This window comes from Helicoverpa zea, chromosome 18 (assembly GCF_022581195.2).
Source record: "Helicoverpa zea isolate HzStark_Cry1AcR chromosome 18, ilHelZeax1.1, whole genome shotgun sequence".
Classification (NCBI taxonomy): Eukaryota; Metazoa; Arthropoda; class Insecta; order Lepidoptera; family Noctuidae; genus Helicoverpa; species Helicoverpa zea.
Genome location: NC_061469.1, coordinates 9,794,998 through 9,815,440, shown reverse-complemented (window position 1 = coordinate 9,815,440; position 20,443 = coordinate 9,794,998). Strand labels below are relative to the sequence as shown.

The following is a 20,443-nucleotide window of genomic DNA, read 5'->3' as shown; positions in this document are numbered from 1 at the left end:
GTCATAAAGTAGAAGTAACGGTCAAATTAGTTTTTTCACGATTTTAAGTAAGAGTTTTGCTGCTACTTTAGCCTTGAAAAAACGAATTTGACCGTTACTTTTACTTTATGCCATTAGTTTGACTTTTGACTTTTACTTTTGATGAAGAGACTGGCTGTAAGTAATTGACTTTCAAACAACTAAAATCCTTCTGACCACAGGCTATTTATATCAGAATGCGTGAAGTAATTTCCTAAGATTGCGGGCGAAATCGCGGGTAACCACTAGTAATTAATATTATCGGCCACAAGGAGCACTATCATTTACAAAAGGATCTGAGCGTCCCTCGAGAAAACCGATTTAAGTAATGAATGGTGGTCAGCATGACTTGTGTGCTCTCGACCTTAGATAAGCTGGGATTATACGTTACTAGATGTTTTCCTACTACCGCAACCGTCTTTTCTATGGATCTAGGCTGTCTGTTAAAAAAATGATATTTAAATGGGTTCAGTAATTTTGACCTGAAAGCGCGACAAACAGACATACTTTCGCAATTATAATATTGCTAAGGACCCGGATTGCATAATTTCTTAATAACATCCTACTCACTTATACCTCTACAATGTGAATAACAAAAACCAATTACATGGTTGCACTAACCATACCTATGCATTAAATTGGAAAATATAAAAAAGCGGATAAAATAAATCAGACTTACATATGACCAATAGCAACCAGTTCTCGTCTTTAACTTTTTATCCAAAGATAAACTTCCTCCAAAAACCCTAACTTCCCAAGTGTTATCACAAAGAAATTGAAAGAGATTGACTATAATATCCGAACAAGCCTAAAAAAATATAACCACAACTTGAACATTTCAAACTCAGGCCGAGTTACCGAGAAATTGTTTACGCGACAAGAAAAACAAATGGCCAACCTTTATAAGGAGGTCCAAAAATAATATTATTTATTTTCCACTAGAGAGATCTTACATAAATACGGTACTTCCTTGTTTGTTTCAGAGTTAAAATATTGTGACTTGCTGTGATTTTTCGAATTTTCGATGACTTGATTTTTGAGTTCAGAAAACCCTGTATGTACCATAATTGTAAAATATTTTTTATGAATTTCCTTCTCCCGAGCCTTTTCTCAACCATGTTAGGATCGGTGGTGCAGCTGAGTACCAGTGTTTTACAAGGAGCGACTGCTATCAGACTTCCTCAATCCAGTTACCACGGCAACCCTTGGTAAGACTTGGTTGTCAGTCTTACTGGCTTAGGTTGACTACAGACTACAGATTTTTTTTATCAATCTGTTGATTGAAAATAGGAACATAGGAACAGATCTCTCTCTTGGGTCAGTATTAGGTTCAAATAAGGTTTTATTTTCTCGTATAAATGAATATTTAACCGCATTTTTTATGATAAAAGTAAGTGGGTATGCGTGTCCTAAAAATACAAGAATGTAACGTGTTTTTCTAGAAATGAAAAACCAGCATTTTATACCGTTTCCTTGTATCAGCCTTCTTTTGAAATGTAGGTACAATATTGTGATGAATGGATGAATTTTGATTGATGGAACATGTGAGGTTAAGAAACGGGAATGCGTGAAAAATTATCTAAAAAAACCTTTTTTATTTGGGGCGTAAAAATGTTCATACATTTGCCGACCGGGTTAAAAACATTTCTATTATATTTAGCTCTTTTGAAACAAGTATGTAGGACATACTTTCTAAAGGACCTTTTATAAGTTTTCTCATTTATAAAGGCTTTTTAGTCATATAGTTTTCTTTGCCACATACCTATTATAAAGTTGAGGGAACGAAGCCTATTTATATTCATTTTATGTTTCAAAATATGTTTTTACTCTAACTAATTTATAATGTTGGTTTACTAATTGAATACTGAAATAGATATTTGATATTGATAAAAGCTAAACTTTAATTATGTTGTGATTAACGGATTATTTAGTAATTAAATTATACTAATAATTATTTTAATGCCTAGAATCAAAATAATAATATGAATATTAGTATTCGATATAAACTTCTTCTGCACTCTTTAGTTCACTCTTTAGTTAATGAGCAGAAAATACTTTTTTTATCTTTTTGCAATTAAAGTAGAGAAACCGGCTCAGAAAAAAATTTCAGTCATCGCTAGAAATGCCTATAGTAGCCTGAAAGTATTTCTTGATAAACTTATGGAATTAATTTTTGATGAATCAAATAAAGAGTTTAAGGGATGAATATTGTTAAACAGATTTATAAACAGATCAAATTGAAAAAACGTAGTTATTTATTATTTTCAAATGTCGCACGCATAAATAATGTTTTAAGGTAAATAAAATTATATGCTAATTGATTGATGACATGTAGGTATATTCATTTATTGTAAACTTTTTGTTCAGCTGTGCTGGTAGTTAAAATTGTTGCAACTCTCTTTTTATTTTAAACGGATTTTGTCAAACTATCAATGAAAAATAAAAGGTGTCCCACATGCCAAACATACTCGATTAAATAAAACTTTCAACGAGCCACAACAGTTGAAAACAAAAAGATTTTTGGAATGCACCAAAACCGCGTGGAATTTGTACAAAATGGCTGATGTTCGGTAAAAAATCAAGAGAAATTAAAGGGTAATTTCGTATAAACTCGTTTAACTTGGACTGCGGTTATAGGCATAACCACAAATTATAAATATTCTTAAATCAAAAAGAACAAGGTTAATAAGTACTTCAAAATTATTAAGGAAAGTAGCCCAAAATGACCTCACGTATTCCTATAACGTTGGACCAGAAATTCAATGGGCATGTCAAAGTAACCACGTTACATACCCAAAATAAAGCCCATCCCTTAAGTCTAATATTCTCAAAGTCCAACTCACTAACCTGTAGCATGCAGTTTCCTCAAAGGATCCACAATAGCGAAGTATCGATCAGCTGACAGTGCCGTCAGGGTGAAAACCGACACTCCAATGCTGACATCCTTGGCCGCTTCGGAGACACGGCATACGGTAGCGCCCCATGGCCAGGACTCCACAGTGTAGACAATGGACGTGAATGGTACGCATGTGATGATGACCAGGAGATCAGCTAGCGCGAGGGAGAGGATGTACCTGGAAGAGAATATGAGGTGAAAGAGGTGTTTTTGTAAGTTAAAGTGGTAAATGGCGAATAAAACGTTGTCTTAAGTCTGACAAATACTATGTTAAAAATAACATTAGGATTAGCAAAACGCGAGATAATTGCACACAAACGTAGATACATACAAACAATAAATACATAGGTACAGGTCAAACTGTGAACCCATTTTTTAAGTTGATTAAAAAGAGAGAAGAAGGGGCATAGTTTGGTATTTTAACTTTAATGGGAAATATGGCTCCAATAACGTATTACGAAAGTTTCGCTGAACTTTATAACAATATGACTGAGTAGGTATTGGATATCAATAGTCAGTAAAATTTCAATAGAAATATAGATTCGCATCCAACACTGAATTCCTACTACACAAACAAAGTATTCATTACGCTATGCTTTTCAAACGAACAACACATTTTTCTATGAAGGTTAGAAATAACTGTTGAATGACAGGAATTGGTAACACGCTTCCAAAAATAACTATTTTTTCCTCAACATCAACTTAAGTAATATTGTACAAGTGCTGGTCGTAAATAAAAACCGGCCAAGTGCGAGTCGGACTCGTGCAAGAAGGGTTCCGTACCATTATTTATAAAAAAAACACGTTTGTTGTATGGGAGCCCCTCAAAATATTTCTTCTATTCTCGTTTCCAGTATTTGTTGTTATAGCGGCAACAGAAATACATCATCTGTGAAAATTTCAACTCTCTTACTATCACGGTTAATGAGATACAGCCTGGTGACATACGGACGGACAGACGGATACAGGAGCGAAAACAATAGGGTCCCGTTTTACCCTTTGGTTAGGGAACCCTAAAAAGTCTATAGAGTGACGTCACATCGTAAATCTTAGACTCCTTTATCTTGACACAAGAGTATAAAGGTAGCGTGCTCATTAAATAACGCACTATTTTTAGAAATGTAAAGTTTTTTTCGGTACCTAGATCGGTCTAGGCTTGACCTTTAAGAACAAAAGCTGTATAAATGTTTGGTCAAGAAATACAGAAAATATCTCATTATAATGATCAAGTAGGCACGGTTTTTTGGTCATAAAGTACGATACAGTATCAATTAAGTTTACAAAATTATTATTTCATTAAAAATGAGCGAGAATGCACTTCCGTTAATCACTCACTTACGTTACTCCGATGTGTCGTTAAAAGTGAAAATGTATTCAAATTAAACCGAATTGAATTTACGCGTGAAAATTACAGTTAAAACTTGAAATATTTGTCAGTTAGAGTTTGGACTTTTTATTTTTAGTATATTCTTAATTGAGAATACAGCCAATATGTAGACTTGATGAATATTAATTTTATATAGAACAAATCATGTATTTTTCCTAGCTTTTTATCCTTAAAGGTAAAATTAAGCGTGTAGCTTTTTTATACAGCTACCAATATTTCGCGTGGTCGCTAAGGCTAATAAAATAATCTAAACACACTTACGTATTAGGCACATTCCTCATAGCTTTATGGCGTACAAACACGGCGACTAGAGTACCATTCCCCACCACCCCTATGACAAATATAAGGGCGAAGATCAAGGGTACTATGTACGTTTCTGGACGTTCGTAGTACGGCTGGTAACTCTCTGAACTGTTCATCATATCGTCGTAAGTCTCGTTGTAATCCTCCATGGTTCATATTCTTTCTGTAACAAGAGAAATACGCTTGAGAATAATGACGTGGTAAGTAAATTTAAAGGACGATGGGCGTTTTGGTACCCTGTCCAACAGTGTTGATTCTAGTACCATTGCGTAGGTCTTGGCAAAAAGGCAAACAATGTTTACTATGACGACTAGTCCCATATCCTTGTCCATTTCGCGTGACATCGACTAATAGACTGTAATGTTCAAAAATCATCAATGTAGATGTAGTTCTTAAATCCAACTGTATTGAATAAAAACTGCTAAAGTAACAAAAAAACAGGAATTTGGCCTTCTTAGAATGTTTGCCTGCCCACTGCTTTAAATAAAGACTGTGCAAAACCTTTGCAGTTCACGCAGCACTATAGTTCGGCCATTCAGAGAATGCGTTCCTGACACGTCGCGATTGAACTGACGACGTAACTACATTCATTGATTATTGATATAATAATGTTGTTTTAATGCTCCTCAATTGTTAAAACGGTAAACAACCAGCAAAAATATTTTTATCGTAACTGCAACGCCATTGCAAAGTTACGTCGTCAGTTCAATCGCGACGTGTCAGGAACGCATTCTCTGAATGGCCGAACTATAGCTTATGTATTTGATGAAAGTCTTTCAATATCTACAATCAATTAAAGTTGAAAAGTCAGAAGACTATGTTTACATAGTACATATTACGACTTAATCTTGCTCCTCAAGAGGTGCTGAGATAATGATGAATTTCTTCTTAAAAAAAGATGAATAGCAATGTTTTGAACTTTTGTCAAATCAGATGACGATTGTTTTTCCGTAGTAAGACTCCATAGACTATTACAGCCTTTAGATTATAATAGAGTGTATCTCAAACAATGTAAGATGTCTGTTAACTGAATTTAAAATTATTACACTGGCGACATATGCCTCTTAATGAATTTGCATATATGGATGACATACTTGTTGCTATGTCGATTCAATTTTTATCGTCACTCGGATCGGACAGCTAATTGAGGCAAGCCCCATAGTTTTTATTATTCTTCACGTAAATACCTTTCTAATGATATATCATACGTTACTGTTGGAGCGGGTACCAAATCCCATACAAAGTGCCCATTGTCCTTTATTTGGATTAACACGCAAAATTATCTCAACCGCCCTTTTGACATTTATCATAAAAGCAGTTATATTGATACTAAATATAAAATTGGCTTCAGCCATTCTATTTAATTAAATCAATAAACAAAGAAAATAAATAAATAAAAAGCTTTAATTATAACCTCTCTTAATGGCAGCACTTAAAATAATATTTGTAAAAATAACAATCAGTCATAGATGCGTGGGATTCTTATGTTCAATAACGCAGTATATAATGTAAACGCCAGTATCGTAAACGCCCACTCGAGAACTTGATCGCTATCTCTTTAGTCACCGTAACATACAGCTTTTGATGACGTCACAAAATGTTGAGTGCCCTTTTTATTTACGCGTGATAAACCATATCTCACACGTGGTACATAAGGTTTGTGATATAAATAGATTTAAGTTATAAAAGTTCCGGCTTCCACTAGCGATTCCATCTGCGACCCAGGGTTGTTATTTCCAGCACTCAGATAATAAGTAACCTATTTGAAGCTACTTACCTGGTTTTGAAGCTATACAATGATCGCGTAAGAGAAAAGCGCCGCTTGAAATTGTTATTGTTTGATTGGGTATTTGGTGTAAACTTCCAAAATAAGTAACTGTTCGGTACATTTAGTTAAATCACAAGTCATGATCATTCTTGCTTTTCCTTAAAGCCAATTATTACAAAAGTTGGCGCCGTTTGCAGTAGAGAAGTAATCAAAATCGACAATGGAAGATCAACACCATAAAAGTCCGATTCTTTGGGGAATCGAATGATTTATATCGAGTCATGTGGATCTAATTAACTTTGCGTTTTGGGACGTGATTTGTACGAATGCAATTATAATGGTAAATAAGTAGAATCGATGATCACTGTAAAGATGACACAAATACTGCTGGTTAGGTTTTTGAAAAAAAATTTACTCACTTCTTTAACTGTTAGAAAGCTATAGTACTCCCGAGTAACATAGGCTATATTTTATCCGAGGACAAGCAGTACTTCCTACAACACGCGGATGAAACCGCGAGAAAACGGCTAGTTTGCTATTAAAATAATCAAAAGAAAGACACCGTCCAAAATTAAAATGAATTGTGGTAAATGGTTATTAAAATTTTGCGAAATATGGTCGCCTCATTTTGTGTCTTCGGGTGTAAGTAAATTAAAATTTATTTTCATTAAAATTTGCGTTTATAACTAGTTAACGCTTACATAAAGTTCAAAGTGATAAGAAAATAGGCTAATAAACCTGACGTTAATTACTGTAATTCACAAAGGTTTATAGAAGCGGTTTTAAGTTTCATTTTACTTATCATTATGGCCAAATAGTTTTAAGTGGATTGGACAAAGGACGCCCTGAAGCTAAGTATTCATTTTTACATAGACTGATATATCTGTACCTACTTCTTCAAAACAAATATAATTCACTAGTAAAGTATAATATTTTATAGTAAGACATCTAATTATAGATCCGCATTACTGTTAATGGCTTACTGAAAAGCTTTCATCAAAATGAAATATATGTAGGTACATAACTTAAAATGAATTCGATATCAAAAAGTATTTTTTTACATAACTATTATAATCGAATATAGATATTGTAGTATTTATATTTTGATTACATTATTTTTGTAAATATTGGGATTAGGTAGGTTATGTAAAATATGTATAAATAGGATATATTCTTGATACTTGAGTAATTAAACTTGCCTGATGATATTTAGAAAAAAATACGAAACCAAAGCAGATAAAAAAAAATGATGGTTTTCAGCGTACAGTGATAAGTTTTTGTTATAGTTCCACAGATGTATTATATATAATTCCCTTCATATCAAGGCACAGTTTAATTCATTTCATTCCAAAAATAAAGTCGCATTTCTCACAAGACCCCTTCTTCGAATAATTTGCAGTCACAAACCCAGCCTATTTTCCCAAATCGTCACAATTTCCAACAGCCATTAAGTAAGAAAATAACTCTTGAACATAACCATTGTCAAGTCGTATAAACTGCGTTTAACCTAAAATTTTACTCTCACAAATTGTCGTCAATTTTCCAAGTGGCTTGTAAAATATTAACAAGAAGAGATTCTTCCTTTATTACTCAATTACACTGAACTTGATGTTGTCCTGTCAGATTTTATGTTTTTTTAACTACGAGAAATTTGTTTGGGTTGCTCGAGAAAATTGGGTCGTCAGGTAATTGGGTGTGAGGAAATTAGGAAAGCGTGATCGTTTTTTTTTGTTGTTGGGCAATTTTAACTTTCTATTGCTATTGTCCTTCTTGATTTCATCTTGGTTCTAAATAATTAGAGATATCATAACTTTAATTGCAAGAAATAAGAATTTGTTTTGTATAATTTTAAGTTTATTTATTTAAGTTTCGATGTTGACACAATAACGATATAGTTTTATGCTAGATTGGTCACTGAGGAAAACAGCTTGTTATTTCGCAATTTTCTTGTTTATTTTCTGTGTCCAGAATAAATATACTGTGCTATCTATCTGTGTCTTGTTTTCCTTAGAAATACACATCTCAGATGCACAAACACTATACGGAACCAATATCTGCACGTCGGATGTTTGTTTGGTAATCGAACGCTGTGGAAGCTGTGGACACTACAGGACAGTGTTAAAATAACACCCATACACACACACCTACCTGCTCTTATATATACAAATTTATTTATTTAGTACACTATGGAGAACTTACAGCTAAACAAAAACTAAACAAAAGAAGGAAGTCATAGTCGACAGAGAGCCAATTAGAAGTCCTCGCTTATAATCAAATGTGTATGTAGACATACTAACTCAAAAATCTTGTAGCTACAGCTTAAACGTGTCCCAGGTGTGCAAAGGACTACCCACGCGCTTTGAGGACTTGCAATTCTCTGCCTTGGTTGGTGAGTGTGTGTGGGATATTTCTTAGCTTTGGAGATATTGCAGCCCGTCTCCGAGCATATCCCACTACTATCTGATGGTAATATTGCCACCAGTCTGTCGCTAGAGCTTCATTTGTTTTTCAGCAGGATGAAACTTTTCAAATAATGTCAAAGCGTCGGGAAAGATATTCATCCTACTTTTTTAAGCAGAAGGCAATTTTCTGTGCTTGGGAGAATTTTACCTCTTCCATGTAGAAATCAATAGACCTCCTGAATAAAATAATGCTTTAGAGTCCGATTACGTTTAAATCGGTTTAGAATGCAAATGTTACAAGCAAACTCACGTTTACATTCATACACAATAGGATAAAGGAATCGTAAAGCATTAAACTCCTTTATACATAGAAAAAGAGAATATATTCTGATCTTCTTTGAAAAGAATATAGTAAGTACATACATAGACTTTTATATTTATGTACTTTTGGTTGACAAATCCTTTTGTAGTTTATTAGTACATTCACAGTATAAGATAGAGTGGCCTTTTGAAAGCCAAAGTATTTTGTGGTTTATTGAAAGCTATAAATAATATGTCTTTTTTATCCTACTTATGAATTATGGCCTTCTTTTATGTTGGATGTTTTTTTCATTCTCACATCTCTGTCTCTTTGTATTCACTTGTATTTTTTTCACGAGGTCATTGTCCTCAAGTATCGTGTATGGCCCGCTGTACTTACCCGTACCTACATATATCCTAATAAGGAACTAAATCCCTAGACCTTTACCCGAAACTGCAAAACAATCCACCTTTGGATGATGGAGACACATACCTTGAGTTACGCTAGACCTAAAGAAAATATATTTATTTAAATAAGAGAAAGAAAAAAATACGCAAACCAAAACAAAGTAAATTGAATCAAGTCTGTTAGTTATTAAGCCCACAAAAAATTGTAGCCCGCCGTCTTCAAAATAGGCTATTTTTGTGAGTAATTGAGTCTACTTTTGAGCTAAAATTCGCGCTTGTCTGTACCTAATGTCTCTAAAGGTCGTGGCATACATGTCAACTTGGAAAGGGATCACCACTAAATTCATTTGAGGCAGTCAGAAGCATTTGCATGAAACTCCCTACAGCAATATACGCATATTATTTGGTAGCATAAAGGCGAGATTACACCAGTGTATGGCATGTGACCCACATAAATTTTTTTCATCTGGTCCACTCGCTAAAGCACCTAACAAAATGCGAGCGAACACTATGCAACAGTTTTGGTAGAATCTCGAAACAACTTAATCACCTCGCCTCGGGGCAATAGGTACCTACACAGTAGCGATCAGTTTCGTAGTAGATATGTGTGCTACGACTACTTTAGACTTAAGAAAGCTTACGACACCTTTGTAAAAAAGATACTTTAAATGTTTTGTTGGCTTTTATTTGCGTTTGTTTTTATAACTGTAGAAAAAAGTAATGTTTTATATTTTATTTTTTGGTAGTGTCTGCAAAAAGTAAACATGGATTTAACTGAATGAATTCTTGCCATATTATAATACTTACATTAAAATATACATTTATAGCAATATAATATTCTAGTACAAGTTATGTTAATTAATTTTCAGTAATGATTAATTCGATTTATTCATTACATTACAAATTCAACAAAAAATGCCTATCAAACTATTTGTTTTCCACAAAATCGTTAAATGCCATTAAACGATTTTATCTTCATAATAAATTATCGTGGTACGCTAGAAAACACATTACTTGATTAATACATTTATAATTAATGGCTACAAATGAAATCGAGATTAATATCTGATAGATTACAATTTTAGTAAAATTGTTCTCGATATAAAATCGAATGAGAGCGAGAATCGATATTGTTATTCGATGCGACATTTAAAAATAAAGATAGATTCAATCCGATTCGTGGATATAAAAAGATTTTTGCGGCTTCGTTTGGTAGCGGGCGGGAATTTACAGATTTCCATACATTCGTGTCAAACTACGTATCTTTGTGTAGGATAAACTATAAAACACCAGTTTTATTCATGTTATTTCTACGGATACATGGAAGAATAACACGCGATATACGTCGTATAACGTAAAGACGTACTTAAATTGTTACCTACTATTTATATACTTATTCATTTCTTTATATATAGCGAATTATGTATTCCATCGATTGACAACGTCATAATCTTATGTCAGACTAAACAGAGCTGCTGCGGGTTGTTCGAAAGAGATACCGCGGCCCTGGTACATAAAAGGCCTATGACGGAACACGACGGTTTTTAGTCAGTAAGAGTCTGACACTCCCTCACCGCTGCTAACCCACAGCGGGAGGGGTCATTTGATGATTTTTGACGTCGAAAAAAAAAAAGACTAAACAGAGCTATGCTTTGGACCACCTTATAAATATCCATATTTTTTTGTTATTATAGATAAAAATGTTTCACTTAATTTGGGTATTCATCCCCTGACTCCTTCATAACAGGCAGATGTATATATCTGCCTAGTGTTAGTATTAACACTACGCCATTTGGTAAACATATAGCATCGATAAATCTATTTGCAAGGAAAACAAGAAAATCCCAAGGCGCGTGAATCAGTCTGGCAAGGTAAACCTCTTGAACCCTTTGGCAAGGGTTTACATATGAACGTATATATTACTAAAGCAGCTTACAGATAGTTGCTACTGAAGACTGAAATATTTGAGCCTCAGAAATCTGTGGGACTTATTTTTATTACATTCTGAAAAAGTGTTTATTTTTGTTTTTAAAAGAAGTATTGAAGTTTTTAGATTGCTATTATTCCTCATACTGCTGGTTTCTGTAACTTATCTATAGAGGTAGGTAAATACTTTTTCGATTAGAGATTGAGACATAACTTATATAGAGCTAAGGTCAAAACTCAATCGAAAATCATTTGAAGGATGTAAAAATCGATACGTTATACCTATCATAGAGCTGAGCTGAGCTTACAAAGAGTTTGTTTGTTTGAACGCGATAATATCAGGAATCACTGATCCGATGTGTTAATCGCAGTACAAAAAAATAAAAGTTACAAAACAAATATTTGGAAATATGTAGCGTACATTCTATTTGTTAGTTATTAAAATCTGGCACGTCACGCACGCATTTTCGGGATAAAATAATATATTTTTCCTTTATAAAAATTGTTGAAACGTGATTAGTTATCGTCACAATATAAATCGGTTTTCGAATTTAAAATACTTTTCATACTGTCTTAATCTCTCTTGTTAAAGGTTATATTTTTCGTAACCATTTGAGTAGTCGCTTAGTTAAAGTATACAATTTTGGTAGGACTTTTCACACAATACACTTAAGCAAATAAACTATTACTTAAAATAATTATTCAGCATGAATTTCATTCTAGACGAAAGACGAAAGACAAACGCCTCCCCTGATGTTCGCCACTTTGTTGATCTTCAGTAACCCGCAACCACGGTTTCCAAGCGAGTAGTTTCCTCGGAAGGTATCAAATAGCAGAATAGTGATAGCACTTAGTAAATAAATACAGCGGTTCTTGCATAGATTTCTCAATATACAAGTGCACAACATAAAAAAAATGAAAGTCAATATCAAGAAGCCTTTAGATAGAGATATTTAGCTAGCGACCTCAAAAGGGGTTGTGAAAACTAAAAAGTTAGCTTTATGCAATCTGATTTCTACTGGTATAAGAGTGCTTTCACACCGGACCATTTAGTCGCGCGTATCAGAAACGCTTTTCGAGTAGAACATTCCGAATAGAAAAAAAAAAACTGTCGCGTGGTTCAGTGTAATCCTTTGAAAAAGTATCTAGCTGTCAATTACTTTTACGAACGTATAACGGTGACTCTGGGCTGTGTATCAAATAAAAATACTTTTAACGTTCATTACTTTATGATATTAACTATATAGTATAACATTGTATGTACTTCAAACCTAACAGAGAGGCGTGTTAATACAGTGTGTTGTGTTACGAACTTTGTACCAACAAAAACATACGCGGTGAAAATCAGGCGTTTTGAGAACTCTCAAATGTTTTTTTTTCAAGATGGAATAATAGGTTTAGTTAAACGGCATCTAAATATTCTGTCATTCAGACAAGTTTTAATAATTTTGATTTTTAAAATGACTTAAAAGTCGTGGTGGCCTAGTGGGTAAAGGACCAACCTCTCAAGTATGAGGGCGCGGGTTCGATCCCAGGTCAGGCAAGTACCAATGCAACTTTTCTTGTATTAGAAAGTATTACAAAGTTTGTATGTACTTTCTAAGTATATCTTAGACACCATTGGCTGTGTTTCGGATGGCACGTTAAACTGTAGGTCCCGGTTGTCATTGAACATCCTTGGCAGTCGTTACGGGTAGTCAGAAGCCAGTAAGTCTGACACCAGTCTAACCAAGGGGTATCGGGTTGCCTGGGTAACTGGGTTGAGGAGGTCAGATAGGCAGTCGCTTCTTGTAAAGCACTGGTACTCAGCTGAATCCGGTTAGACTGGAAGCCGACCCCAACATGATTGGGAAAAAGGCTCGGAGGATGATTTTTAAAATGACTTTTTTGAATATGAATATTTTCAAAAATAATTGGCATTTTTGTGGTAACAGAGTAACAGAAAAATATTTGATGCACATCAAAAACTAAACAACAACAACGAATGTCATATATTTAACGTTCAGAATTTAATTTAAAACTGGTTTTGTTAACGAGTTTCAGGTTAAAAACTCTTTGGTTCGTTTTCAACTTTGTTGTGGTGTTGTCGAGTTAGAGTTTTATTTATTGACATGCGGTTTTTAACTGCTTCAAACGGAACTTTGTGTCGGTATGTTTAAGTATTGTTGACAAACCACCCTTTTGACCCATATCCTGATTGAATGTTGTCAGTCGTCAGTCGGAAAGTACTGCGAATAGTCTGATCAAGGTGATCGTTTAGCGAAGTGCCTGGGTCGAAAAGTTCAGATAGCTGTCGCTCCATGTCAAACATAAGATTCATCCTTTGCTATATCTAGTAAGACTGGAAACCAATCCCAATATAGTTGAAAATGCCTAGGCTATGATGATCCTGCTTAAAATCAGTACTTCCACCCAAATTCATACGAAGGTTTTAATCGATCACACATTAAAAAAAAATTATCCCTAATATTCATGAGAACGCACCAAACAGATAAACTTTCGCATTTATAATTTAAAGCAGGATTATATTAACACTCATCAAGGGTCAGAATTTTTGCCGTAAACGACTATGTTCCAGTAAAATGTTGATCATATACTTCGTTTGCAGCTAAAGCGGCTATAACGGTCTTATATTGGCCATAATATTTACATAAAATAATATTACAGGGCAACCTTCATGATGTTATATTGCGTACTTTCTGAAATCCAGGTTTGCGTTTTATTTTTATGATAGGCTAGCTTACAGCAGTACTTTAAGTATGAACTGACAGGTGGATTATTTGATATTGTGTCGTGCAATGTACAAAACTAGTTATGTATGTTACTATAGTTATCGGCACGAATCTTGAGCTCTGACCTTCACCTGCGCAGAAGTAATTTATTGGGTCCCTTTTGCGGTATGTAGTGAGGCGCGGGGGCGGGCTAAAGCGGTGATTGGCCCGCAGTGCATCGCGTCATAGCCGTTACTCGGGATTGGTTCTTTGCTAATAAATCACTTCTGCGCAGATGAAGATCAGAGCTCAAGATTCGTGCCGATAACTATACATGTAGTAGGTAGGTATATTAGGTTCTATAATATGGCCCCTTTTGTAACGACTATAAAATTACACTAGATACGTTGCGAGGCCTTGGGCTGCATCAAATGTGAGATCGGGGGATTCGCTCTTGTCATAATTCGCTATGCCTCGAATGAAGATAGTATATTTTGTGGAGATTGTGTGTGATGTAAATTCCAATGCAAATATAGCTTATAATTTCAGACATAAGCTATATTTATCGGGCAAATATTAATGTTGAAAATTTTGTGGGTTAAATTCCTGGGTATACAATATAGTTTCTGGGAAAAAGTTCAGTGATAACCAGATTTTGGAATTTAATTACGTAACGCAATAAATTAAACATAACTTATTTTATGAATGTCAACCACAATTGAATAATATGCTTCATAAAATCTCCCACGCTATTTACGTCAATCCGATATGAATCAATTTTGAACTACCAAGATCCAACTTACAATTTTCGCTCGTAATTTTCAATATTCCAGCGTTTCGCATAGTGACACGTTGACAGTGTTTTATTGCGTAGGGTATCAAAAGTGCCATGTCATGTAGTATTCATAGTATGCCTCACAGTAGGATTCATTTCTACGAACTGGATATTTTGATTTTTACTACAATTGATCAACTAGTAACTGGCTATGTGAATAGAAGTTGGGTTTGATTGAAGTGTTAAAACTAGTGACATGTGGATATTTAGAAATTCTAAAAAGACCTATTCATAGACTGGTGATTCTAACTGGACCTTTAATTTAGTTAGGCGGGCCCTAGATCTGCAATAATACAGTGCAATAGGTACATATAACAATAAAAATTAGGTGCTTTAAAAAAAATGGCCGCAAAAAATATTGCGCAATCTTTCCTACAAACACAATAATTCGTAATGTTGCGCAATTTAATTGATCATCTAAGGAACACGTTACAAGTAAAAAAATTACCATCAAACACAACTACTTTCAACTAAATTCTAAAAGCTTGTTATTTGAGCGTCACACTTATAGAAAGTTCTAGGTTTTTGAAGATTGCAATCGTGCAGGCGACGACACTTAACCAAGTGACGGTCATTGTGAATGCTTGGCAGTCCGCCCGGTCGACGAGCGCCGCCATTTTGTACCAACACTTTTTTTTTAACGTGTCACTATGAAGTTCGGTAAAGTGCTTGTTATACAGCCAGTACTTTTGAAAGGTGAATTCATTTAATTTTCGAATTAATTTAGATGAATAAGAATTGATTTTGTTTGTGGTTTGGTTGATAAATTGGCTAATTTGCTTTGCTTTAGTTTGATTGTTCGCGTTTTGTCGTAAATAACTGAACCAATTTTCCACCGGAAATATAGTAGTTATGGAAAACTTTTAATAAAACTGTATTATATCCTTTAGGCATAACTTCTGAAGGTTCCATAACTTTAATAACGCCTAAAGTTAGTTGTAAAACTCTAATAACACCACAAACGGCAATTTCCCTTCGGATTTTGTTAATTGAGGACAAAAGTAACGGCTTACCAATAATGTACAGTCAATATTGCCTCCCAGCTATTTCACGGGAACCTTTAATGTGACATTATTGAGAAAATTTTGTCTGATCAATCATATTTCGCTAGTAGCTTTGATTGTCCCGAACAGGCAAAAATTAGATCATACCTACTTTATACCTAGCCATGCTGGATGGTTTCTTTAATTGGAACTATAGCATAATATCTGTCATCATATAAAAATAGTCGGCCACAGGACACAGGGTCCAAGCTACCAGTATTTAGGGCTCCAGAGACATAAAACTCTCCACAATACTCTCCATTTATGACTCTTTCCAAATCTCTATTATAATTTTGTTTTTCCGCAACAGAAGAACTACAAATGTTCCCATTTTTACTATTGTGTAGGTATTTCCTTGAAAATGTTATTGTCAAAGAAAGGTCACGTGTTTGACATATGAATGTATGTTTGTTCCATTCTCAAGCCTACGCGATAAAATATTTATATATTTTTTGCAAATAAGAAAATATTGCGCCTCCTTAGGCTATATTATAGTGTAGGTACTCATTATTGTTTTGATCTTACACATAAAAACAGTTCCTGAAATTACCACTTTTCAGCAAACAAACGAGCAAACTCTGAAACTTTATATTAGTTTAACTTAGGTATAAATTTACCACAATATTCAAGGTAACTTAGCCAACTCCGATCTGTATTTAATAATTAAAACATCGTTTACAAGAAACAGATTTAAAATAGCTGCTAACCAGAATACCCGTTTAAACTTCTAAGGCACTATTTTGAGCATTAATTAAAACCTCCTTAGCTGTTTCTGTGAATAATTCGGTACTGTTTTTAGCAATCTCGTTAACAAAACGCTCTGCAGTTAACAAGTTAAAAAACTTAAGATTTAAAACGATTAAATGGCGGGACATTCAGGTCAAGAGCTGTTTTAGCATAATAAATAGAACTACGTTTAAAACACTACTTACTTTTGTTTGGTAGTTAAGTAAGCTGTTTTATAAAAACCTGGCTAAGATTTGCTGAGAGGTAAGAGGTAAAATATAATAGTTATGCTCATTATTTTGCATAGACGGTCTTGTTACGTCCAGAGCATAATAATAAAAGAAAATACTTTTTGCTTATTATAGGACAGAATATTACAAGATTGTTTTCCAAGTTATATCAAAATATGATCAAGCTTCCGCCAACAACGGTTTAAAAACCTTCCTCGATAAGTGGGTTTCTATAACATAATTCATATAGGTTTAGTAGTTACAGAGATTATCGCATGAAACAAACTCTTCAGTTTCATAATACGTATTAGTATAGATTGATGAAAACGGTAAAGATAAATTGATGAAGTAAGCTATTACACAAGCCATTCAAGCAGAGAAAATCAAGGGCAGAAGTTAGTTTATTATTAAAATTGTTTATATTTAGTCAACATACTTCATGATCCACAAAATTGTTTTCATTGCGTATAATATTGTTCACTGTATTTACTCTTGACAATATTGCTGTTTTACCAGAAATAGTCTAAGCGAAAAGTTGAGTACAATCAATATAGATAAGGTTCTGTAATAATAATAACAAACACATGTAGGGTTGGAGCAGCAAAGAAAATGCAGTCGTAAATCAATATCCTTTTTCTTAAATTTAAAAAAAGCCCAGAGCCCACCATCAATTCAACAGTTACGCCATCTTGCCTATTTTCAAAATCTTCTCTCCCTTTCACACACATGTCCTCTCTTTTTCTCACGTTCACTCATGCAATAAGGTTCTATGCCTACGTACACTTCTTAAAGTAGTTACTAAAATTACTCAAAAACAGAGAAGGGCTAGCAAAGCCCTGGTCTACCTATACTATGGAATCGAACTCTCAATAAAAATGAAAACCAATACGCTGTATTTTTTTTGCCTTTTATAAACCATGGAAAGTTCTGGAACATTTTTACTAACTGCAATAAACTACGTACGACTGACTGAACGCTAGGCCGCTAGATTCAGTTGTCATGTCCCCTTTCGTAGTTCAATGAATATAACGTGGATACACATGAAATACATTTCTTTTTTTTTTCAAAAAAAAATATAACAATGGATTTCGGACGGTTATTTATTTTTAATTATTTAGGGAGGTGATTAAAAATGTTATGCCAATTTAAACAGTGGTGACTATACGCCATCTTGGGGATGCCGCCATATTGGATTTGTAATGACGTTTCTTAGCTAGTCATGTATTGTCATCAGAACTCAGAGACTGTGCAAACAAGTTAATCAGATGTTTAGAAACCGGTGAAAACCGTGCTCAAAAATCCCGTTGCATAGTTACATACATACATTCATAAAGCCCAAGCTTATAAAAGCTTGTTCAAAATACACCTAATGGTCTCGACTCACTTCAGTTGAAAATAAAATTATAAAAGCCGATACCAACATTTAATTAATTGGGAAAACAATATGGATATTACAGGTTACCGGAACAAATTAAACGTAAACCATTAGTAAAATACAATAAATTGATTCTCAGAACTTTTATAAAAATCATTTATTTTGCGGTAGACGGTGAACTCGAACTTTCGTGCACGCGGATAAAAGTGGGCTGTGGCCTTCCTCTATAAATGAGCTATCTGGCACTGAAAAAATGTATTCAATACAGATCACTAGTTCCTGATATTAGCGTGATTAAGTTAACAAACAAGCTCTTCAGCCTTTATAATATAAGTATAGATGTTATCGCCTTAATCTCGATTCAAAATTGAGTTCTATTTCGGTAGTTCTAAACTTTACACCACTGACAACTTATATCATTTTCTCTATGAATCAACTCCGTCTTACAAATCTACTGATAATTCAAAGCGATTCAAGCAGCTGTATTTCGGCATATGTTAACCAAAATTAATATTTTAATACATAAAGTTATATCCTCCCATGGCATACTGAAATTATACACGCACGTTTTCAAAGGTTGATTTCTTGGATCATTTAACTAATTGGACACGCAGTTGCCGTGCCATATTCGCTGAAATCCGGGGTGGTCCGGGGTATGTCAAGTTTATGCTTGTGTTTGTAAGTTTTGTGCACTGGTGTCACTGGTGGACGAAGGTCTCCCCCCAGTCTGGGGTTATTTGCCCATACTCACTACGCTGGGCATACGTGTTAGTGAATGAATATTGAAAATGTATGAGTAAGCTATAATAATTTGCGTAGCCGCGCGTGAAAGAACAGACATTTAAGCAATAAGATTTCTGCTCACGGCGCCTCCGGTTAGTTAAGTGATCTAAGACTGATTTACTGAACCACTTTTTCATTAAAACTTTCTCTACATTCATAATAATGATTAGAATGAGAAACATGCTCGTGTTATGCGAACAACTATTTTAATTAAAGGACTATGTACTATTATTCCTGGAAGAGCTTCAAGCTTCTCCGTTCATAATGGTCGTTTAAAGACAATTTACCTTTAAATACAATACAACTATGGTTCTATTAGCCTTATTAAAGTGAAACTCAATGAAAAGCTATACTTCAAGGGAAATGTGATTTCATGATCTCCGTTTTTGCATTAACTGTGAAAATAATATTTTTTGGGTGCGGGGATTTCTAAGGTTATATTGTGGAACAGATAAATAACATAATCAAAAAAGAAATTCTACATAATATTTATGTTCAAGTATGTTTATTTTCTCTCGCAAATAACATTATAGATCCTGCAAAAGACACCTGCAGGCATCAGTCATCGACACATTTTTACAAAGTTATATCGCAAACTCGATAACACGGGCTAGCGCGAAAATTACGCCTCACGCGTACTTAAATACAGCTCGCAAATTATATTCCATGGTTAACGAACTTGGACGTATTACCACGAAATTGCATCCTGTAATTTAGGCGTGAAATATGGCGTGCATGCGTGCCGTCCAATGAGGCGTAATAGTAATGTGGGCCTATGCTTTGATCATTTTTAGTTGTAAATTATGTGTGGTGAACTTGTGTCTAAAAATGATAACAAATGATACTTATATTTTTTTTGCCAATTTATATCTCCTATTAACGCTATAAGTATCACGTGCATTGCCAATAGCCACTATAAGCTAACGCAATACACTACTCAAAGAATACCAATACCTGATGTTTGTTTTGTATCAAGTACTCATCATCATTGAACATAAAGGTTTACAATTTGAACCAAGCTTTACGGGGATTCCACTCCACAAAGACCGACTTACGTTCATTCAACTCACTCGCTTGCATATAGACCGAATGGGAAATCGGCTTCACCATCCGTCTATTTGGATGTACGGTGCAAAGCTGGTTAGTTTTGGTTGTTTAAAAAACATATTACCTGACGTGAATAGATTTTTGTTTTTTAGTTTGTGGGTGATAAATATGGTAAGCTTTACTTGAATAACTTTGTTACATTTGTAGACAAAAACTTAACCTTATGCTGCAGCCAGTAGTGTCTTCTTAGGAACTCCTGGACGTTTAGGAGCATAGATACATAGG

At 34.3% G+C, this 20,443-nt stretch overlaps 1 protein-coding gene across 2 annotated transcripts in view; it reads right to left on the bottom strand.

Annotated features, from left to right (window-relative positions):
- The window catches only part of LOC124638846 (neuropeptide CCHamide-1 receptor-like), a 162,787-nt gene that overhangs the window by 57,872 nt on the left and 84,472 nt on the right, over positions 1-20,443 (bottom strand). For both annotated transcript variants that reach the window (XM_047175968.1, XM_047175969.1), the window contains exons 3-4: positions 4,563-4,767; positions 2,866-3,092 (exon numbers count right to left, since the gene is read on the bottom strand). In XM_047175968.1, the coding sequence (XP_047031924.1) occupies positions 2,866-3,092; positions 4,563-4,753 (418 nt within the window). In that variant the 5' untranslated portion in view covers positions 4,754-4,767. The remainder of the gene's footprint in view (positions 1-2,865; positions 3,093-4,562; positions 4,768-20,443) is intronic.